The following is a 16,077-nucleotide window of genomic DNA, read 5'->3' on the forward strand; positions in this document are numbered from 1 at the left end:
AAGAAATAGGCCATGCAGTTGCTGAATCTGTCTTCATTTCAGATCAACAAAGGTCAGTTTAAAAGATTTTCATCAGATTTTGAGAGACACAGAGCCGGCTGCGTCAAGTGGAGTGGGGTGCTGCTTCCGCAGCAGGTCACGTCACATGCAGAAATGTCAAGTGGGAGAGAGGCTGCCCAGAGCTGGAGGATGCGCCAGCTTCGTTTATAGTCTGGTGTGTGGGAAAATTTTGGATTTCACGTTACCTATGATGAAATAAAACAATATATAGAACTGCCACTGTGTGCATGTATTGTGCAACATGCATTCAATATGCTAATTTTAGCTATATATCATATGCTGAAGTATATTCTGGAGTGTTAAAGATTAAAAGAAAAAATAAGAACCGTACAGAACCGAAAACCGTGACCCTAAAACCGTGATACGAACCGAACCGTGGGTTTTGTGAACCGTACCACCCCTACTGTATAGATGGCAAACCTTGCCAAGGACAGTGTTTACCAGAGACAATCTTTCTGTTCTTTCCTTACATTGTGGTAGACACTTGACGACCAACTCTCCTTTACTGCCAACATTGCTGCAACTACCCGATCGTGTAGATACATGCTGCATAACATCAGAAGGATACGTCCCCTTCTAACGCAGGCTCAGGTTCTGGTTCAGGCTCTAGTCTTCAAATAGGTCTGATGTGTGCAAATTTTGGTGAGTTTTCCAGCATGCTAAGCCCCTCAAAAATGCATGTGACGTGTCGGAATAATAATAATAATCTTATGAAAAACAAGTGCCCCAAGAATTAAAGCTGCAAGCAGCGATGAACAGGCCCCTGCCCCTTTCCCCGGGGGTTACTGCTGGACGTCATAAAATTCTTTTGATAACTTATTGTCATGAGGATCCTCCGAGTCTATATGTAAGTTTTGGTGCAGATCGGACTCACGCCCCAGGAGCAGTTAGACAAAAGTAAGTTTCCCATAGATCTTAGAATTCTTTGGATAACTTTTCGTCATGAAGGTCAACAGATACTACCTGCAAAGATTCAAGAAGATTGAAATCACGGCCTAGGACTAGTTTGAACGAATATAAAACCCAAGAAAAAGGCATAAATCAATAATGGCCACCTTATGAAGGTAAATGGGAAATATTTCCGCAATGATTAGAGCAATATCTGTATTAAATTTGGTGAAGATCGGTGCAACTATGTCCAAGTTAAGCCCTTCCACGCCTTAGGGGGCGCTATGGAGCCCGCTTACAGGTATGGGCCAAATCGCCGTACAGTCTCGCAAAACTCCCAAGTGTTTATGTGTGTGCCAATTTTTGTGAGTTTTCGTATATATCACCTAATTTTATCATCACATACAGGCCTGCCCTCCATGAAAGAACAGTTTGTTTAATCTATCTAATCTTGTGTTGTTCATACTATACAATGATTTATTGCTTGTCTTTGTTGAATAATACAGAAGACAAAGAGCTTAAAAAATAATCGCATATTAAATCGCAATCGCAATATTGGTGAAAAAAATAGCAATTAGATTATTTTCCAAAATGGTTCAGCCCTACTGGGCAGACTATAAGAGATCTCCAAGCATTTTGTGGCCTCTTTCACCAGAGCCACACCAGGCAGTGTTCCGTACTCAGTTACACATGCAGGCAGTCCTTTCACAAACATGTCCATGCTTTGCTAGCAGTGAAGCAGAAACATGGATTGGAGCACCTGTATTTTTAAGCACCCCTCCCCAACAGTCTGCTCTGATTGGTCAGCGTTACCGTATCTGTGCAGTCTCCACATCTGTTCTCTGCTTTCGCCGGACTTTATACCATTAAAAATCACCAATTAGGGTGACCTGAAATTTGGGAGAAAATAACATTGTACATCCAGCCAAGATTACAGCTTTCCTTAGCATTAGCATGTAGTTACATGTAGTTAGCAGTGAATTGTAATGGAGTATAGAGGCACTTACTACCGTCAAAAAGCACCGGCCTAAAATGCTCATAAATTATATTTTTTTAAAAGAATACAAATGGGACCTGAAATTAACCTTTGCAGCCAAGCGGAACTAAATACTGCACAACCCGGACATCTTCCAGCAGGAATATGCCCCAAAACTGGGGAGAAATGAACAACATTTGCAGCCAAGATTACAGCTTTCCCTGGCGTTAGCATGTAGCTACATGTGACAGGGTATGTAATGTAAACACTGCAGTAGCATGTCTGCCCAGAGCAGATGACTATATACAGTGCCTTGCGAAAGTATTCGGCCCCCTTGAACTTTTCGACCTTTTGCCACATTTCAGGCCTCAAATATAAAGATATAAAACTGTAATTTTTTTGTGAAGAATCAACAACAAGTGGGACACAATCATGAAGTGGAACGAAATTTATTGGATATTTCAAACCTTTTAAACAAATAAAAAACTGAAATATTGGGCGTGCAAAATTATTCAGCCCCCTTAAGTTAATACTTTGTAGCGCCACCTTTTGCTGTGATTACAGCTGTAAGTCGCTTGGGGTATGTCTCTATCAGTTTTGCACATCGACAGACTGACATTTTTGCCCATTCCTCCTTGCAAAACAGCTCGAGCTCAGTGAGGTTGGATGGAGAGCGTTTGTGAACAGCAGTTTTCAGTTCTTTCCACAGATTCTCGATTGGATTCAGGTCTGGACTTTGACTAGGTCATTCTAACACCTGGATATGTTTATTTGTGAACCATTCCATTGTAGATTTTGCTTTATGTTTTGGATCATTGTCTTGTTGGAAGACAAATCTCCGTCCCAGTCTCAGGTCTTTTGCAGACTCCATCAGGTTTTCTTCCAGAATGGTCCTGTATTTGGCTCCATCCATCTTCCCATCAATTTTAACCATCTTCCCTGTCCCTGCTGAAGAAAAGCAGGCCCAAACCATGATGCTGCCACCACCATGTTTGACAGTGGGGATGGTGTGTTCAGGGTGATGAGCGGTGTTGCTTTAAAGCAAACATAACGTTTTGCATTGTTGCCAAAAAGTTTGATTTTGGTTTCATCTGACCACAGCACCTTCTTCCACATGTTTGGTGTGTCTCCCAGGTGGCTTTTGGCAAACTTTAAACGACACTTTTATGGATATCTTTAAGAAATGGCTTTCTTCTTGCCACTCTTCCATAAAGGCCAGATTTGTGCAGTATACGACTGATTGTTGTCCTATGGACAGAGTCTCCCACCTCAGCTGTAGGTCTCTGCAGTTCATCCAGAGTGATCATGGGCCTCTTGGCTGCATCTCTGATCAGTCTTCTCATTGTATGAGCTGAAAGTTTAGAGGGACGGCCGGGTCTTCGTAGATTTGTAGTGGTCTGATACTCCTTCCATTTCAATATTATCGCTTGCACAGTGCTCCTTGGGATGTTTAAAGCTTGGGAAATCTTTTTGTATCCAAATCCGGCTTTAAACTTCTCCACAACAGTATCTCGGACCTGCCTGGTGTGTTCCTTGTTCTTCATGATGCTCTCTGCGCTTTACACGGACCTCTGAGACTATCACAGAGCAGGTGCATTTATACGGAGACTTGTTTACACACAGCTGGATTCCATTTATCATCATTAGTCATTTAGGTCAACATTGGATCATTCAGAGATCCTCACTGAATTTCTGGAGAGAGTTTGCTGCACTGAAAGTAAAGGGGCTGAATAATTTTGCACGCCCACTTTTTCAGTTTTTTATTTGTTAAAAAAGTTTGAAATAGCCAATGAATTTCGTTCCACTTCATAATTGGGACCCACTTGTTGTTGATTCTTCACAAAAAATTACAGTTTTATATCTTTATGTTTGAGGCCTGAAATGTGGCAAAAGGTCGAAACGTTCAAGGGGGCCGAATACTTTCGCAAGGCACTGTAATGAAACCCAGCTCGGTATTACATGAAACAGAGCCAAGAGTAGAAAAAACTGTTGAAATCGGCGTGTTGAGAACAGTGGGAAATCTAAGGTTTTGGCTCACAGGGATTTCTTTTAAATAAGTTTTCCTCATTATTTATAGCTTTGGCCATGTAACACCTGACATTGCAACATTATACATATGACAGAAAATACAAAGAAGCATAATACGTCTCCTTTAAACTAACAGGGCTAATGGTCAATTAAAGGGTTATTATTTTTCCACCTTTATTTATTCTGGAGGAGTTCACTGTACAGAGAACTGAAACAACAACAGTCTGGTCACAAGCTCACATCTCTAAAGTTTAGGCCACCACTGCACAGGTTTTAAATCGATAATTGTTATTTCATATATGAAAACATAAAAGGAGGGCAAGTGCGCCAATTTATAAGATTTATGCGCAATGGGTGCTCTTGTGGCCTCAGGGTTGGGGCGGGGTTGGGGTACCAACCATAAACCGCAAAGTTTGTGGGTGGTTTGTTGCATGTCAATCCCCATCTCTTTTTACTCACTTCCCGACATCTCTTCACTGTCCATAACCCATAGTGAGATACTGAAATGAATGCTATGAATGGTAAATGACACAAGTTCAGGCCGGGGATGTCTTTTATGCTCCTCAGAAAACCAAGGTTTCCCAAGTTTTGATCACTCAGCATGCTGTAGTTAAAAAACTTGCTTCCATACCTTCACCAATACTTTGACTAGGTCCATCTTGTTCAGCAGTAAACAGACGACTATGTAGCGAGCATAATATCGAAGCTTCTTCACTACTAATTCTGGCCTGATAAAAGATAGGAGAAGGAAATAAGAACTTGTAGAGTAAAACAAATCCACATTAAAAGGAGGGCACATTTAAAGCCTTGTTTGTTAAAGCTACTGATGACACGTATGGTTCACGTTTCAATCCGAGGATTAGAATTAGCATGTTTGTGTTTTTGCATACAACTGATAATCTCAGTTTGCTTGTCAGTGTCTAAGTAATGCAAAATCCAATATTTTTCTTATTATATTAAACATTATTATCAACAAACCCAACAAACCCAGTTGCAGACCCAAACCAACAACAAATGTATGCTACTACAAGTATTGTGTGTATCCAAAGCCTGATAGATATTATTCCTCTGTGCCATAGAGCTCCATTGTTGTCCAAAAACTATTAAAAACACATCAATGAGCCACACTGTTACTCCAAAATCTTAAAAGATCACCAAATGTGGATTAATGTACTCCTAAAAAATAGTACCCAAGTAATGCAATATTTCCTAATGTTTAAGGAAATTACTTTTTAAAAATTAACTTATATTCATGACATGTTTTTAAAGATTTACATCTTCAATAGGAACCAATAAACATATGGCTGAGAGCCACCGACAGAATAGGAATGTCAGAAAGTATTGAGAGATTGTCTTGGTCTTAATGGTTGTGGGATTTGTAGACAATAAAACTAGACCCTAGACTTTAAATTTGCTGCACATTTCCATAATTTATGGAAAGAGAAAACTGATATTTGGCTCAGTTTTTTTTAGAAACAGCAGTAAACAAATGAAATCTTAAAAAGCAATTTATTATATCCAAGCAAAGGCATCTAGTTCCTTAAAAGTGCAACTCACAACAACAAAAAAAAAAAAAAGATTTTTAGAACATACCTGTCTTCTTTGTTGACCTGATAGTAGTAGGAGCGCTGACGAATGGCTGAGTAGAATGAAAAGGCCTCATTCAGGTAACTTGTTTCTGAGGTACGAAGGCTGTCAATGAAGATTAAAAAAGTAGTTGCATTACCATCTCTGGAGTGGAGCATATTTCAGTACATTCATAACATTTCCGTACACTTCAGGCTGAAAATATTTTTATTTATCACCACACCCCTTTATCTATATTCCACTTCACTTTTGCACTTTACGCTGATGCACTTACATATACGAATGTAGAAATAGGGCCCACAGTTTTTCCCACCAAACACAATGGGCATAATGCAAGAACACACAAAATTCCATTGTCAAATGCAACACTTTAGTTTCTTTTCTTTAAATTTGGGCTGCAGCCAATGTTCCCTCTAAGCTGCGCGCTTGCGCAATCACGCACCGCTTGCACATTCTCAGCGCACAAGAAAATCTATGCAGCGCATAGACTCAGTGAGTGACAGGTGTCCAGCCAATGATACGATACGGTTCACTTACGCTACGCAGCATTGACAGTGCTTGTGTATGTGCCCAGCCCATACGCGCTGTGGCACCATGCAGGTTAGTTACCGTGCGTTCATGGACATCGGAAAAACGTTTTTCCAAGTGAAAACGTCAGCGTTCACGTAATGTCTTGTGGGAATCAGAGGTGGGAAACTCGGGCTCGATTTTGATAACCGAGTTTCCCAGTTGGTGACGCGTTGTTGACAACTGACGTTTGATGTAGGTGACTTTGGTTCACTGAACATATTTCAATGACAATAAACTGTTTATTGTGGGCAAATGCCTCTGCCAATAAACATACACAGACATAATATGTTTCAAATTATTCATAAATAGGCCCATGTATAAAAAAAAAAACACATTATCCGTGTCTTTTCCCGTTCGTTGTCCTGCAGATAACAAACACCTGGCGATGTGCTGTTTGGATGCTCGCATAAGAAAACAGCAGAAAATCTTTTGTTATTGTGGCCTCCAAGTTTTCAAGTAAGTAAGTAAGTAAGTAAAATTTATTTATAGAGCGCATTTCACAGATATAAATCACAAAGCGCTTTACAAGGTACATACACATATAATTGGGAAGAAAATACAGCATGACATGGGGAGAGACGAGGAGAAAAAGGCAACTCCCAGACTATGCCCCTGAATAGGGGTACAGTGTGGGAACAGGAAAAAAACACCTCAGCACATAAGCACACAAGCAATACATTTGCACTGCTGCACACCACATAACAGTACATTTGCACTGCTGCACATAACACAACATAACAATATAACATGACACGCAGTGGGGGTGGGATGATGGGTGCATCGGGATGGGGGTCATGGAGTAGAGGTAGTCCAGGACAGGCAAACAGACATCTGGTCCTGCAGCCAAACAAAGGCGCTGGCCCCAGACCTGCCCGCCTGACTGGGGGAAGAAGCGGTGAAGGCGCTGGATAGGGGGCTGGGGTGTGGTTGCAAATCTGTATGTATGTCAAAGTTTGTGTATGTGTAGGCCTGATTAGTCAAGCTACGTCTGGCCCCCGTAATCTGGTTTACTCAGACCGCACGATTGTCATTGCGATACACAGCCGGTTGCCATGGAGTCAGCCCTGAAACAGGACCCAGTACGAGTCAACAATCAACAGGTGTCTGTGGGAGTTGGGTGGGGAAAATGAAGAGTGTGCCTCGCTGTAGTGCTCCAGGGGGAGTGAGTATTCAACACCGGCCTTGGCCAGGGCCAGCGCTGGTTCAGGAGCCGAAAAGATAAGGTTGGAATTTGTTTTGTCTTGGGGTGAGGAGCCGGCAGTTAGTCACTCCCGACTTCTCTGAAATGTCCCCTCTGGTCTCCGTAACGATCAAATTTCCTTGCCAAAACCATGAGTTTCCCCAAGATGTTGTCCAGCTTGTCCAGAGCTGACTGTCTCTCCAAGATGGTATCCAATTTTGGGCCCATGATAATCACATTGGTATCCAATTTGTGGCTCATGGAGTTCAGAGTCACAATTTGTGTTCCGACAGCTCTGCCCACAGCTTCAACCATGACGGGCAGCCTGGTAATTTGCTCTGTTCCCGTCTTCACTTTAATTTCTCGATAAACCAGGGCAATGCCTGAGCCAATCAGCAAAAGACCTGTTATCATGGTTCCGAATAGGTAGATAATTTCAATGTCCTCCACGGAAAGAACCGCCAGACACACGACCCGCCACCTCTCCCACGCGTCCATCCTTAGCCGGCGGCTAGCGGCGTCCGGCAGGGCAGTCAGGTTCCCCCGAACCCGAGCTTCTCGTCGAGAATATGGTGTCAATTGCGCCGAGAGACCAGTTAATCAAATCCATAATTCGTAGTTTAGGAGCAGTGCAGAGAGAGAGACTCTAAAAGTACAAGAAACAGCAGACAGCACGAGACAAGATAGCAAGCAGGGTAGGCCTGGGAGGGAGAGGGTGAAAAGAGACCGCCTTCGTTGAGAGCAGAAAGAAAGTTCAAACACCTGATGCTCTAGGCTACGGTCAACCGTTGGTGGCAGTCATGCAAAAAGTTGTTATGCCAAACGCCAATATAACAGAAGAAGAAGAACATGGCGACTTTTGTTTTTTTACAGAAAGTCTGTCTTTTCTACAGAAAGTCGCCAGATTTGTCGCTAGTCGCTTTTGTGAAAAAAAAAAGATGCTAAGGGGGTCTGAAAAGTCGCTAAGTTGGCAACACTGCCCACACACGCCGGCTCGACGCACACACCAGCACACAAGTATAAACATAAGACCACTACGGTGAAAGCTCCGAACTTCCTGTCAGAAGCCTACGGTTTGTGTTTAATCCAGTGTCTGACTTTTCTTTTTTTTTTTTACTTAAGTTTGATACCAATATAGGTCTTAGTGAAGGCATTTAATGGTCAAAATATTATTAATAAATATTCAAATATATTCAAATATTAATAAACAAAAGTGGGCAAAAGTCAAAAGCCCTATTACCCATCGCTAGTACCAGCTCTACTCTGCTAGACAGCGGTGCCCCGTCCTTTTTCCATTGCAGATTTAGTACTGCCTCATGCGTGAGGCAAGCGTGGCTGGTCGTCATAGCGACGCCGCAGCAAACTGTTGTGACCTAACACAACAGACACACACACACACACACACACACACAGAACGTCGAAGGTGTGTTGTTTTTGATTCTCGGCATGTGGCTGTTGCCATAGCCAGAAGACGAATTTTGAAGGCAGCAAAAAAAACCAAAAAAAACCCACCGCTGGCTAAACTATTTAAAAATGGCGGGTTTGTTTAGGACACCCCCATCTGTCGCTAGCAATGATGACGCAGTGATTAGTGACTATTCTCTCCGACCAATCAGTAGTCTGCAGTAGATGCAGCATACAATTTTTTGCTTCGCAATACCGATTCTGTTACCTGAACTTGCGTATCGGCCGATACCGAGTATTGATCCGATACCAGTGTGCAACCAAATTGTGACAAGTGGCAACCTAATCATCACCCCTGGTTGCCCTGTGGCAACCACATTATTGTAGCCCCCTTTTTCTTGTACTGTAATGAAAATACTTTCATTACAATAAATAAATCATCACTGATGGCAATCGAGCATATGCAATGTTTAAATTTGTGTTCCGATTTGTTTACTACGTCAGACATAGGCTAATTGTTATATTTTCCATCTCTGTCTGCAATATTTTTTCCCCAAAAAGGACACAGTGAATTTGTTGGTCAACATTACTTCAAACCATAGTGGACATTTAGTTTTGTGTGGTCTAACTAATAGAACTCATACCTGATGTCATCACTGGTCTCATCTCTACGTGATGCCATTGCCGACCTCATGTCTGTCTCATTCACTCCTTGCCTGTGTTCTTCTCCACTAAGACATATTGTCAAACAAACATTATGTAATTGATTTTCCATATTAGTTTTTCCATATTAATAATATTAAGAAATTAATCTCTTGGTATCAAGTGACTCCCACTACACTTCCACCTAATGTTAGACCCAGGGACGTCGTTAGGCCTATTTTAGGGGGGCTGAAGCTACACCAAAATGTTCCTAAGCCCCCCTAAATAATAAAAACAATAACAATTCGATTTATGCTCATTGATATTTAGACGCAACAAATGATATATAGCAAATATATATATCATATATAATTGGCAAATCGGCGCCCCCCTTGCAGCTGCAGGTGCCCTGCTTGCACCCCTACTTTCACAATGAAATGGACTAGTCCGTAACAGTGCGGGCGCGAAAGATAAACAGACGGTGACAGGAGAACTGGGAAGTACACCGAGACGGAGAAAGACGAGTCTAAACTTTTCTTTTATGTCAATGGTCTAAACGCGAAAATGAAACAAAGTTACCCAAGCGGCTCAAATAAAAGAAAAAAGCAAAAAGACATTATTTCGGCAGTAGCAGGACCTCCATCAGCTCCTGTGGCTGATGATAATGTTGTCTGTCTCGGCAGCAGTCCCTCAGGGGGAGGAACAGAGATGAGGGAGTGAGAGTAGAACCTACGGTAAGCGCAACTCCCCTTAAATCACTTTGCCCCTTGATAAAACTGAGTGGTGGACAAACTGTTGATGATAACACTACAATAATAAAAGACGTAGGCATGCTTCACTGTATGATTGCATTAGTAGCCTATATAAACATTGCACATCATGCAAACGTTCTTAACGAGAATTGTAGCTTTTCTATCTGCTTAGGCAGACAAAAACTCATGATAGACCTCTTCAAATTATAGCATATATATATATATATATATATATATATATCTCAATATCAATCACTCAATAGGGGAGCAAATTTCATACGATGACATCATTGATGATTTAGCATCAAGGAAGGCCAGAAAGGTCAGGTTTTAGTTTTAGTTTGTGTTTTCTGTTCTTGGTGCTATAGTGTAATAATTAGATTCTCTTTAGTGTGTTTTCACATTTGTGTGATGAAGGATTTGTGCTATTTAGAATATTTCTATATTTTATTTGTATATTATTCTTAATATGTTATATTATTGTTGCTCTCTGCTCTTATATTGGCACATTTATGTATATAGTGTATATTTATTTTAAGTTCTGATAACCTAAATAACATGCTCATATTTTGTGCAGAATTGTGTTCATTGTCTTTTGGCAATGTTGGAGGTGGAGATTGTGCACCTTAAAAAGTGTGTTTCCTATTGTAATTGCAATAGTTAAATAATAATAGTTGTAATAATAGTTAAATTAAGTGTATTTTTCAAATGCTCTAATGAAGGATTTGTGCAATAGAGAAATATAATTTTCTCACATACCCTTCACCATACCTAGAGATTGGCATGGTTTTATGTCTGTTAGCCTGATTGCTGGTTTGATTTGCATTGAGAGATGATTTTATGGAAAGTACCCCATGCCAATCTCTAGGTATGGTGAAGGGTATGTGATGGTGTGGGGGTATGGTGAAGAGTATGTGATGATGTGGGGGTATGGTGAAGGGTATGTGATGATGGTGGGGTATGGTGAAGGGTATGTGATGATGTGGGGGGGCTATTTTAATTCCGAAGGCCAAGGGAACTTTATCAGGATGCATAGTATCCTGGATCCATGAAATAACTGGCCTTTAAAAATAAAAATCTGCCTGCCTCTATGGGAATTTAACATAGGGGTGTAGTGACTTTAGTTGCCAGCGGTTTAGACATTAATGGCTGTTTGTTGAGTTATTTTGAGGGGACAGCACATTTACACTGTTATACAAGCTGGACACTTAATACTTTACATTGTAGCAAAGTGTCATTTCTTCAGTGTTGTCCCATTCAAAGATATAATGAAATATTTACTAAAATATGAGGGGTGTACTCACTTTTGTGAGATACTGTAAGTGTAGCTTTAATACAATAACGAAAGATGTGAGTGCAAAGATTTTGCAAACGCAAGTTACAAATACCCTGGGGGCTAAGCCCTGGTTAGACCATCCTCACACCGGCTGTGGGGCAGCTGTGGCTAAGTGGTAGAGAGGTCGCCTGTCAGTCGGAAGGTTGGTGGTTCGATCCCTGGCCCTGCAGCGCTTTGAGTAGTTGTTAAGACTAGAAAAGCACTATATAAAAACAGTCCATTTACACCTGAATGAAATGAACTCACTGTTAAATATAGCAGCTTCAATTAAATTCTTAAATCAGCCTAGTGATGGCATCTGATAAGACAACTATTATGCAGTAAGGTTGTGCTGCTGTTTAAATTACATTCACATTTTGAATTTTAAAAAGTACAAATATGGATAGCCACTTAGCACAGACCTTAAAAGAGAGAGATGTGACACTGTAATTACAGCTTCCCTGTCATCCAACAGATGTAACTATAGCCTGTATATGTCTGACAGCTAATGGTAAAACAAAATATATGCAAGATTCCATAGTACCAGAGTTAGTTATGTTTTCCAGATTATTGCCATCTATTGTACATGCTACCTTATATTTTCCATTTTTCAGCTCAGCAACCTGGGTTTTGCATATTCTAAGCTAGCCATGAACCCCCATTTGGCTGCTACATTCCTAGTGTTAGCAAACGCTAGCTAGTCTGTTTACATGAATATTTGCAAGCCTCCAAGCACAGACGTCACACTATAAATCCTACCTGTTGCCTTTCACCATCTACTTATTTAACTGCTGTTGCATCCCTTGACATACTTTTTCTATTTTTAGCCCCCGACAGCTTTTTTGCTTTATCCATCGTTTTCCATAGACGACAACTCACTACTGTACCTGCTCGCTCAGCGCTCACGGTGGCGTCCCCGCTCGCAATATTACGAATCCTACTATGGCCACGCCAAGACCAGCCCTTCAATAGCCCGGGTCTTGGCGTGGCCATAGTAGTACACTTCTACAGTATGTCAAAATTCTATGATGGAATCTCATGAGATAGAGTGCCTACTTTAGCCTGTCAGTCCTCTACAATGTTCTGTAACATTGAGGAAATGCAGAAATGATTTAGAAATGCACAAAAGCAGGTAGATATAAAAAAATATTTTTAAATCTTTTTATTATTATTTTTTTTTACCATTGCTTTGCTTTGGTGCTGCGCCACATATAGCGCATACCCACTTTTTGCGCCACTGCCAGTGTGTCTTATATTTTAACATGTTTTAACAACATATATACATATATACTACTATCCCTGTATGAATATGATTTCTATCTTTGTCAGTCTGGCTCAGGTTAAACTCTTTGTGAAACATGAACAAACACAAACAATGAATGCCACAGAACTTTCTTTTATTATCCAGTTTGACAGTCAGTTATAATGGAAAAAGAACATAAAAAAAAACTACTTAAACATAGATTTTCGTAAGGGCTTTATTATGTGGTATCGGATCAGTGCATAAACTCCAGTACTTCCCGATACAGATACCAGCATTTTAGGCAGTATCGGAGGCGATACCGATACTGGTATCAGTATAGGAACATCTCTAGTCTGCAGGTTTTCACGTCACCTTTTGGTATCGCCTCAGCTCACTTGGAACCTCGACGGAGGGCATACTGAAAAAAGTACCTGTTGGCAGGTACCAGGGACTTTGTTTTCATAATGGAAAACCAAAAAAGGCGAGTAGAGTCGAGGCGAGCAGGTAAAAGACGCCATAAAACAGAGTGGTGGACGAGAGCAGCAGACGTTAATGTTACCTTGTGTCGGGTTTGCTCTGTGGAATGGATGAGATGTTGGATGTATGTTTTCTGTTGAGATGCTGTAGCATTGACGCCCTGCTATTGTGGAGCGCTAGTTAGATTTTACAATAGACACTGTACAGAGCTTTTTCAGCTTAAAATGTATCCAAACTTTCTGCCGTTTTCTCTTGCCTATCTCTTCTCTTAGCCCCTCACTATTTTTGCTCTCTTCCTTAATGCGTTATCTGTGCCCTCAGTATTGTGTTCACAGAAGTGTCAGCCCGTTGTGCGCTAGTACAATCCGTATGGATCCGAATATAAGACAACCCTGATTATAAGACGACCCCCCATTTTTCAAGAGTCATTTTTTGAAAAATACTTTATAAAAGCCAAATTATTTTTTATTTGAAAATAATTCTAATAAAAAAACATTGAATAAAACAAGGTAGGCTGTTGTTTTGAACATCTTTTCAATAAAATAAAATGTTCAATATCTTTTTAGATAAAAGAATCACATTTAAATTAACAGTAAATATTTCCAAGGCTTTCAGCTGAATGACTGATCTGGTAATGGGCATCCCATTACGTTTTTTCACGTAATCAAACACTCTCCTGTCAATCTCTGGGAAGCAGCCGCTTTGAGGACCATGGTAAGATTTTCTCATTGTACTTCCGTTCTACTTCCGACTTTTAGGCTTTTTGTAGCTGGATATATCATTTGTTTCATCTATGTATGAATGTGGATACGTTAGTGATAGTGAGATGCTTGCTACAGTTACATTTCTAGGGATGAATTGGCGAAAACACATTTTATTTCTCTGAGTCACTGCTTTGTTCTAACGCCGCTAGGAGCTCTCTGTTCAGTCACTCTCTATCTCGCTCCACCATATAATGTTACGGGCGCTCGTTGAGGCTTCTGCTTTTTACGACCAGCTGTTTGTAACATTAAAATAAAATGGATTATCAGACCTGCCAACCTTGAAAAACTTTTTTGAGTAGCAACTTACTGATTTATTGTCGAAGTTCTGGTTCATGAACACGGCGGCACACACGTGGAAAAAATGCCATTAAATGTCAAATCTGTATACATTTTAAACACTAGAAAATAATTATGTTCAAGTAGGCTACTTGAATTAAATAAAACATTAATTATATTAAATACAATTAATTGGATCATAATATAATCCAATAAAATATTACACTGCATAATGAGCACTTATACTTTTGGTACTTATATTTTGATACTTTTGTACTATTACATAGGGAAGATGTTGAATGCAAGACTTGTAACTGACAAGTCATTTGTAACTCTACAACACAGTTTTTTCTACTTTTACTGCAATACATAATCTGAGTAACAGTCTTCCACCTCTGGAAATCACCAACAACAGTGTTTAACACTGAAAACACACAGCTCAGTTCAGCGTTTCCTTGCACCTCTGCTACAGTAGCAGATAACCTTTGACGTTACCTGCCGGTCGCATCGTCTCTACAGTCCGCTCACAGTGAAGTCCTGCATAAGTGTTATAGTCCGGCGGCTGCTCGCTGTGTTTGTTATAAGACACACACCGAGCAGATTGATGTGCTCACAGAGCCAATCTTTGCAGATGTTACCGCTCGGTGTTTGGCTAGCTAATAAGCCGTTAGTCTGTTAGCTTGAGCTTTGTCTGAAGGCGCCGAGCGGCCAGCCAAGGTCCGACAGACGCCGACACATTCCGCACATTCTCCGCTCAGTTTAACCGCTAACCCCCCGGTACCGGTCAGAGAGGCGTGTTTACTTTGTGTCTCGGTCCTCCGGTGCGTCCAGTGACGGGCTCCTGTCAGTTTTTAATTAGCCTACATTAGTAACAGTTAATTTTGTTACGGTATGAACTTAATCCCAGCAAATGCAAAACATATAAGACTTTTGTAACGACATCCAAGACTTTGTATACCAAATGCAAGGCTTTATTAATAATATAAATATTATTTCTCCAAAGTTGACAGGTAGGCTACGTAAATTAATTCATTTCACAATTTCATCTTTCTACATCAAATCAGTTTACCTTTGCAAGCACCGTCCTCCCTTGGGGAAACCCATAGATATATGGGGGAAACCAACCAAACTAAACGGGAATGAGGGAGGAAATAACACTTGCATTTGATGCTTTCGTTTTACTATCAGTAGCCGATATCCCATAGACAGTGCGATATCCCCGCTTGATATTAGAGGAAGAAACCCGACGCTGTGATTGGTCAAACTCTTCTTCTTTAGTTTTTTTTCCAGCATGCTCGTAGACTGTAACAGTCTATGGTTTATCCATAGGTTTTATATACCGTCTATGGTTTTAGCCGCCTACTACCATCAAGTGTTACTGGGACGGTTTACTTGGCGTCAACGGAACTCAATGACGGCAAAGCAGTCACCTGATTTTCGCGTAGTTTAAAGTGACCAATCGTATCACCGTATTTTGATGTCAAAATGCGTATCTACTACGCAAAAATGCGTACAGGTTGGCAGGTCTGGATTATGGATAATTTTATTTCTATAATTTATAGCCGACTTCTCTATTGGCTGTTTAAACAGGTGACGTCCCTTACGTGCAGCGAACTTAAAGAATTTTGCATTGAGGATTTTTAGTAATTATAAAATAATAATTTGAGTTACTCGAGGAATCGTTTCAGCCCTACTTACTGTTTTAAGTTTCTTTAATATTTAAAAGGAACTAAAATCCACATGAACCACTCATTACATTGGCATTAAGTAGATCCTTATTCAAAAAGAAAACACGCCACTTTTAAAGCTGGTTTGCCTGTTATTTCTTTGTTCCAAATTAGTGGTGTAGTGAAAAACAACAATACAGAGTCAGTCAGCATTAGGGTTGTCTCTACTCTGCTCTGTCTGTGCAGCA

The 16,077-nt window shown here is 40.6% G+C and overlaps 1 protein-coding gene across 4 annotated transcripts in view; it reads right to left on the reverse strand.

Annotated features, from left to right (window-relative positions):
• scai (suppressor of cancer cell invasion) overlaps positions 1-16,077 on the reverse strand; it is an 88,375-nt gene that overhangs the window by 29,926 nt on the left and 42,372 nt on the right. For all 4 annotated transcript variants that reach the window (XM_039779052.1, XM_039779053.1, XM_039779051.1 and 1 more), the window contains 2 exons: positions 5,546-5,644; positions 4,584-4,680 (listed from right to left, as the gene is read on the reverse strand). In XM_039779052.1, coding sequence (XP_039634986.1) covers positions 4,584-4,680; positions 5,546-5,644 — 196 coding nt within the window. The remainder of the gene's footprint in view (positions 1-4,583; positions 4,681-5,545; positions 5,645-16,077) is intronic.

The sequence above is a fragment of the Perca fluviatilis genome, chromosome 17 (genome assembly GCF_010015445.1).
Source record: "Perca fluviatilis chromosome 17, GENO_Pfluv_1.0, whole genome shotgun sequence".
Classification (NCBI taxonomy): Eukaryota; Metazoa; Chordata; class Actinopteri; order Perciformes; family Percidae; genus Perca; species Perca fluviatilis.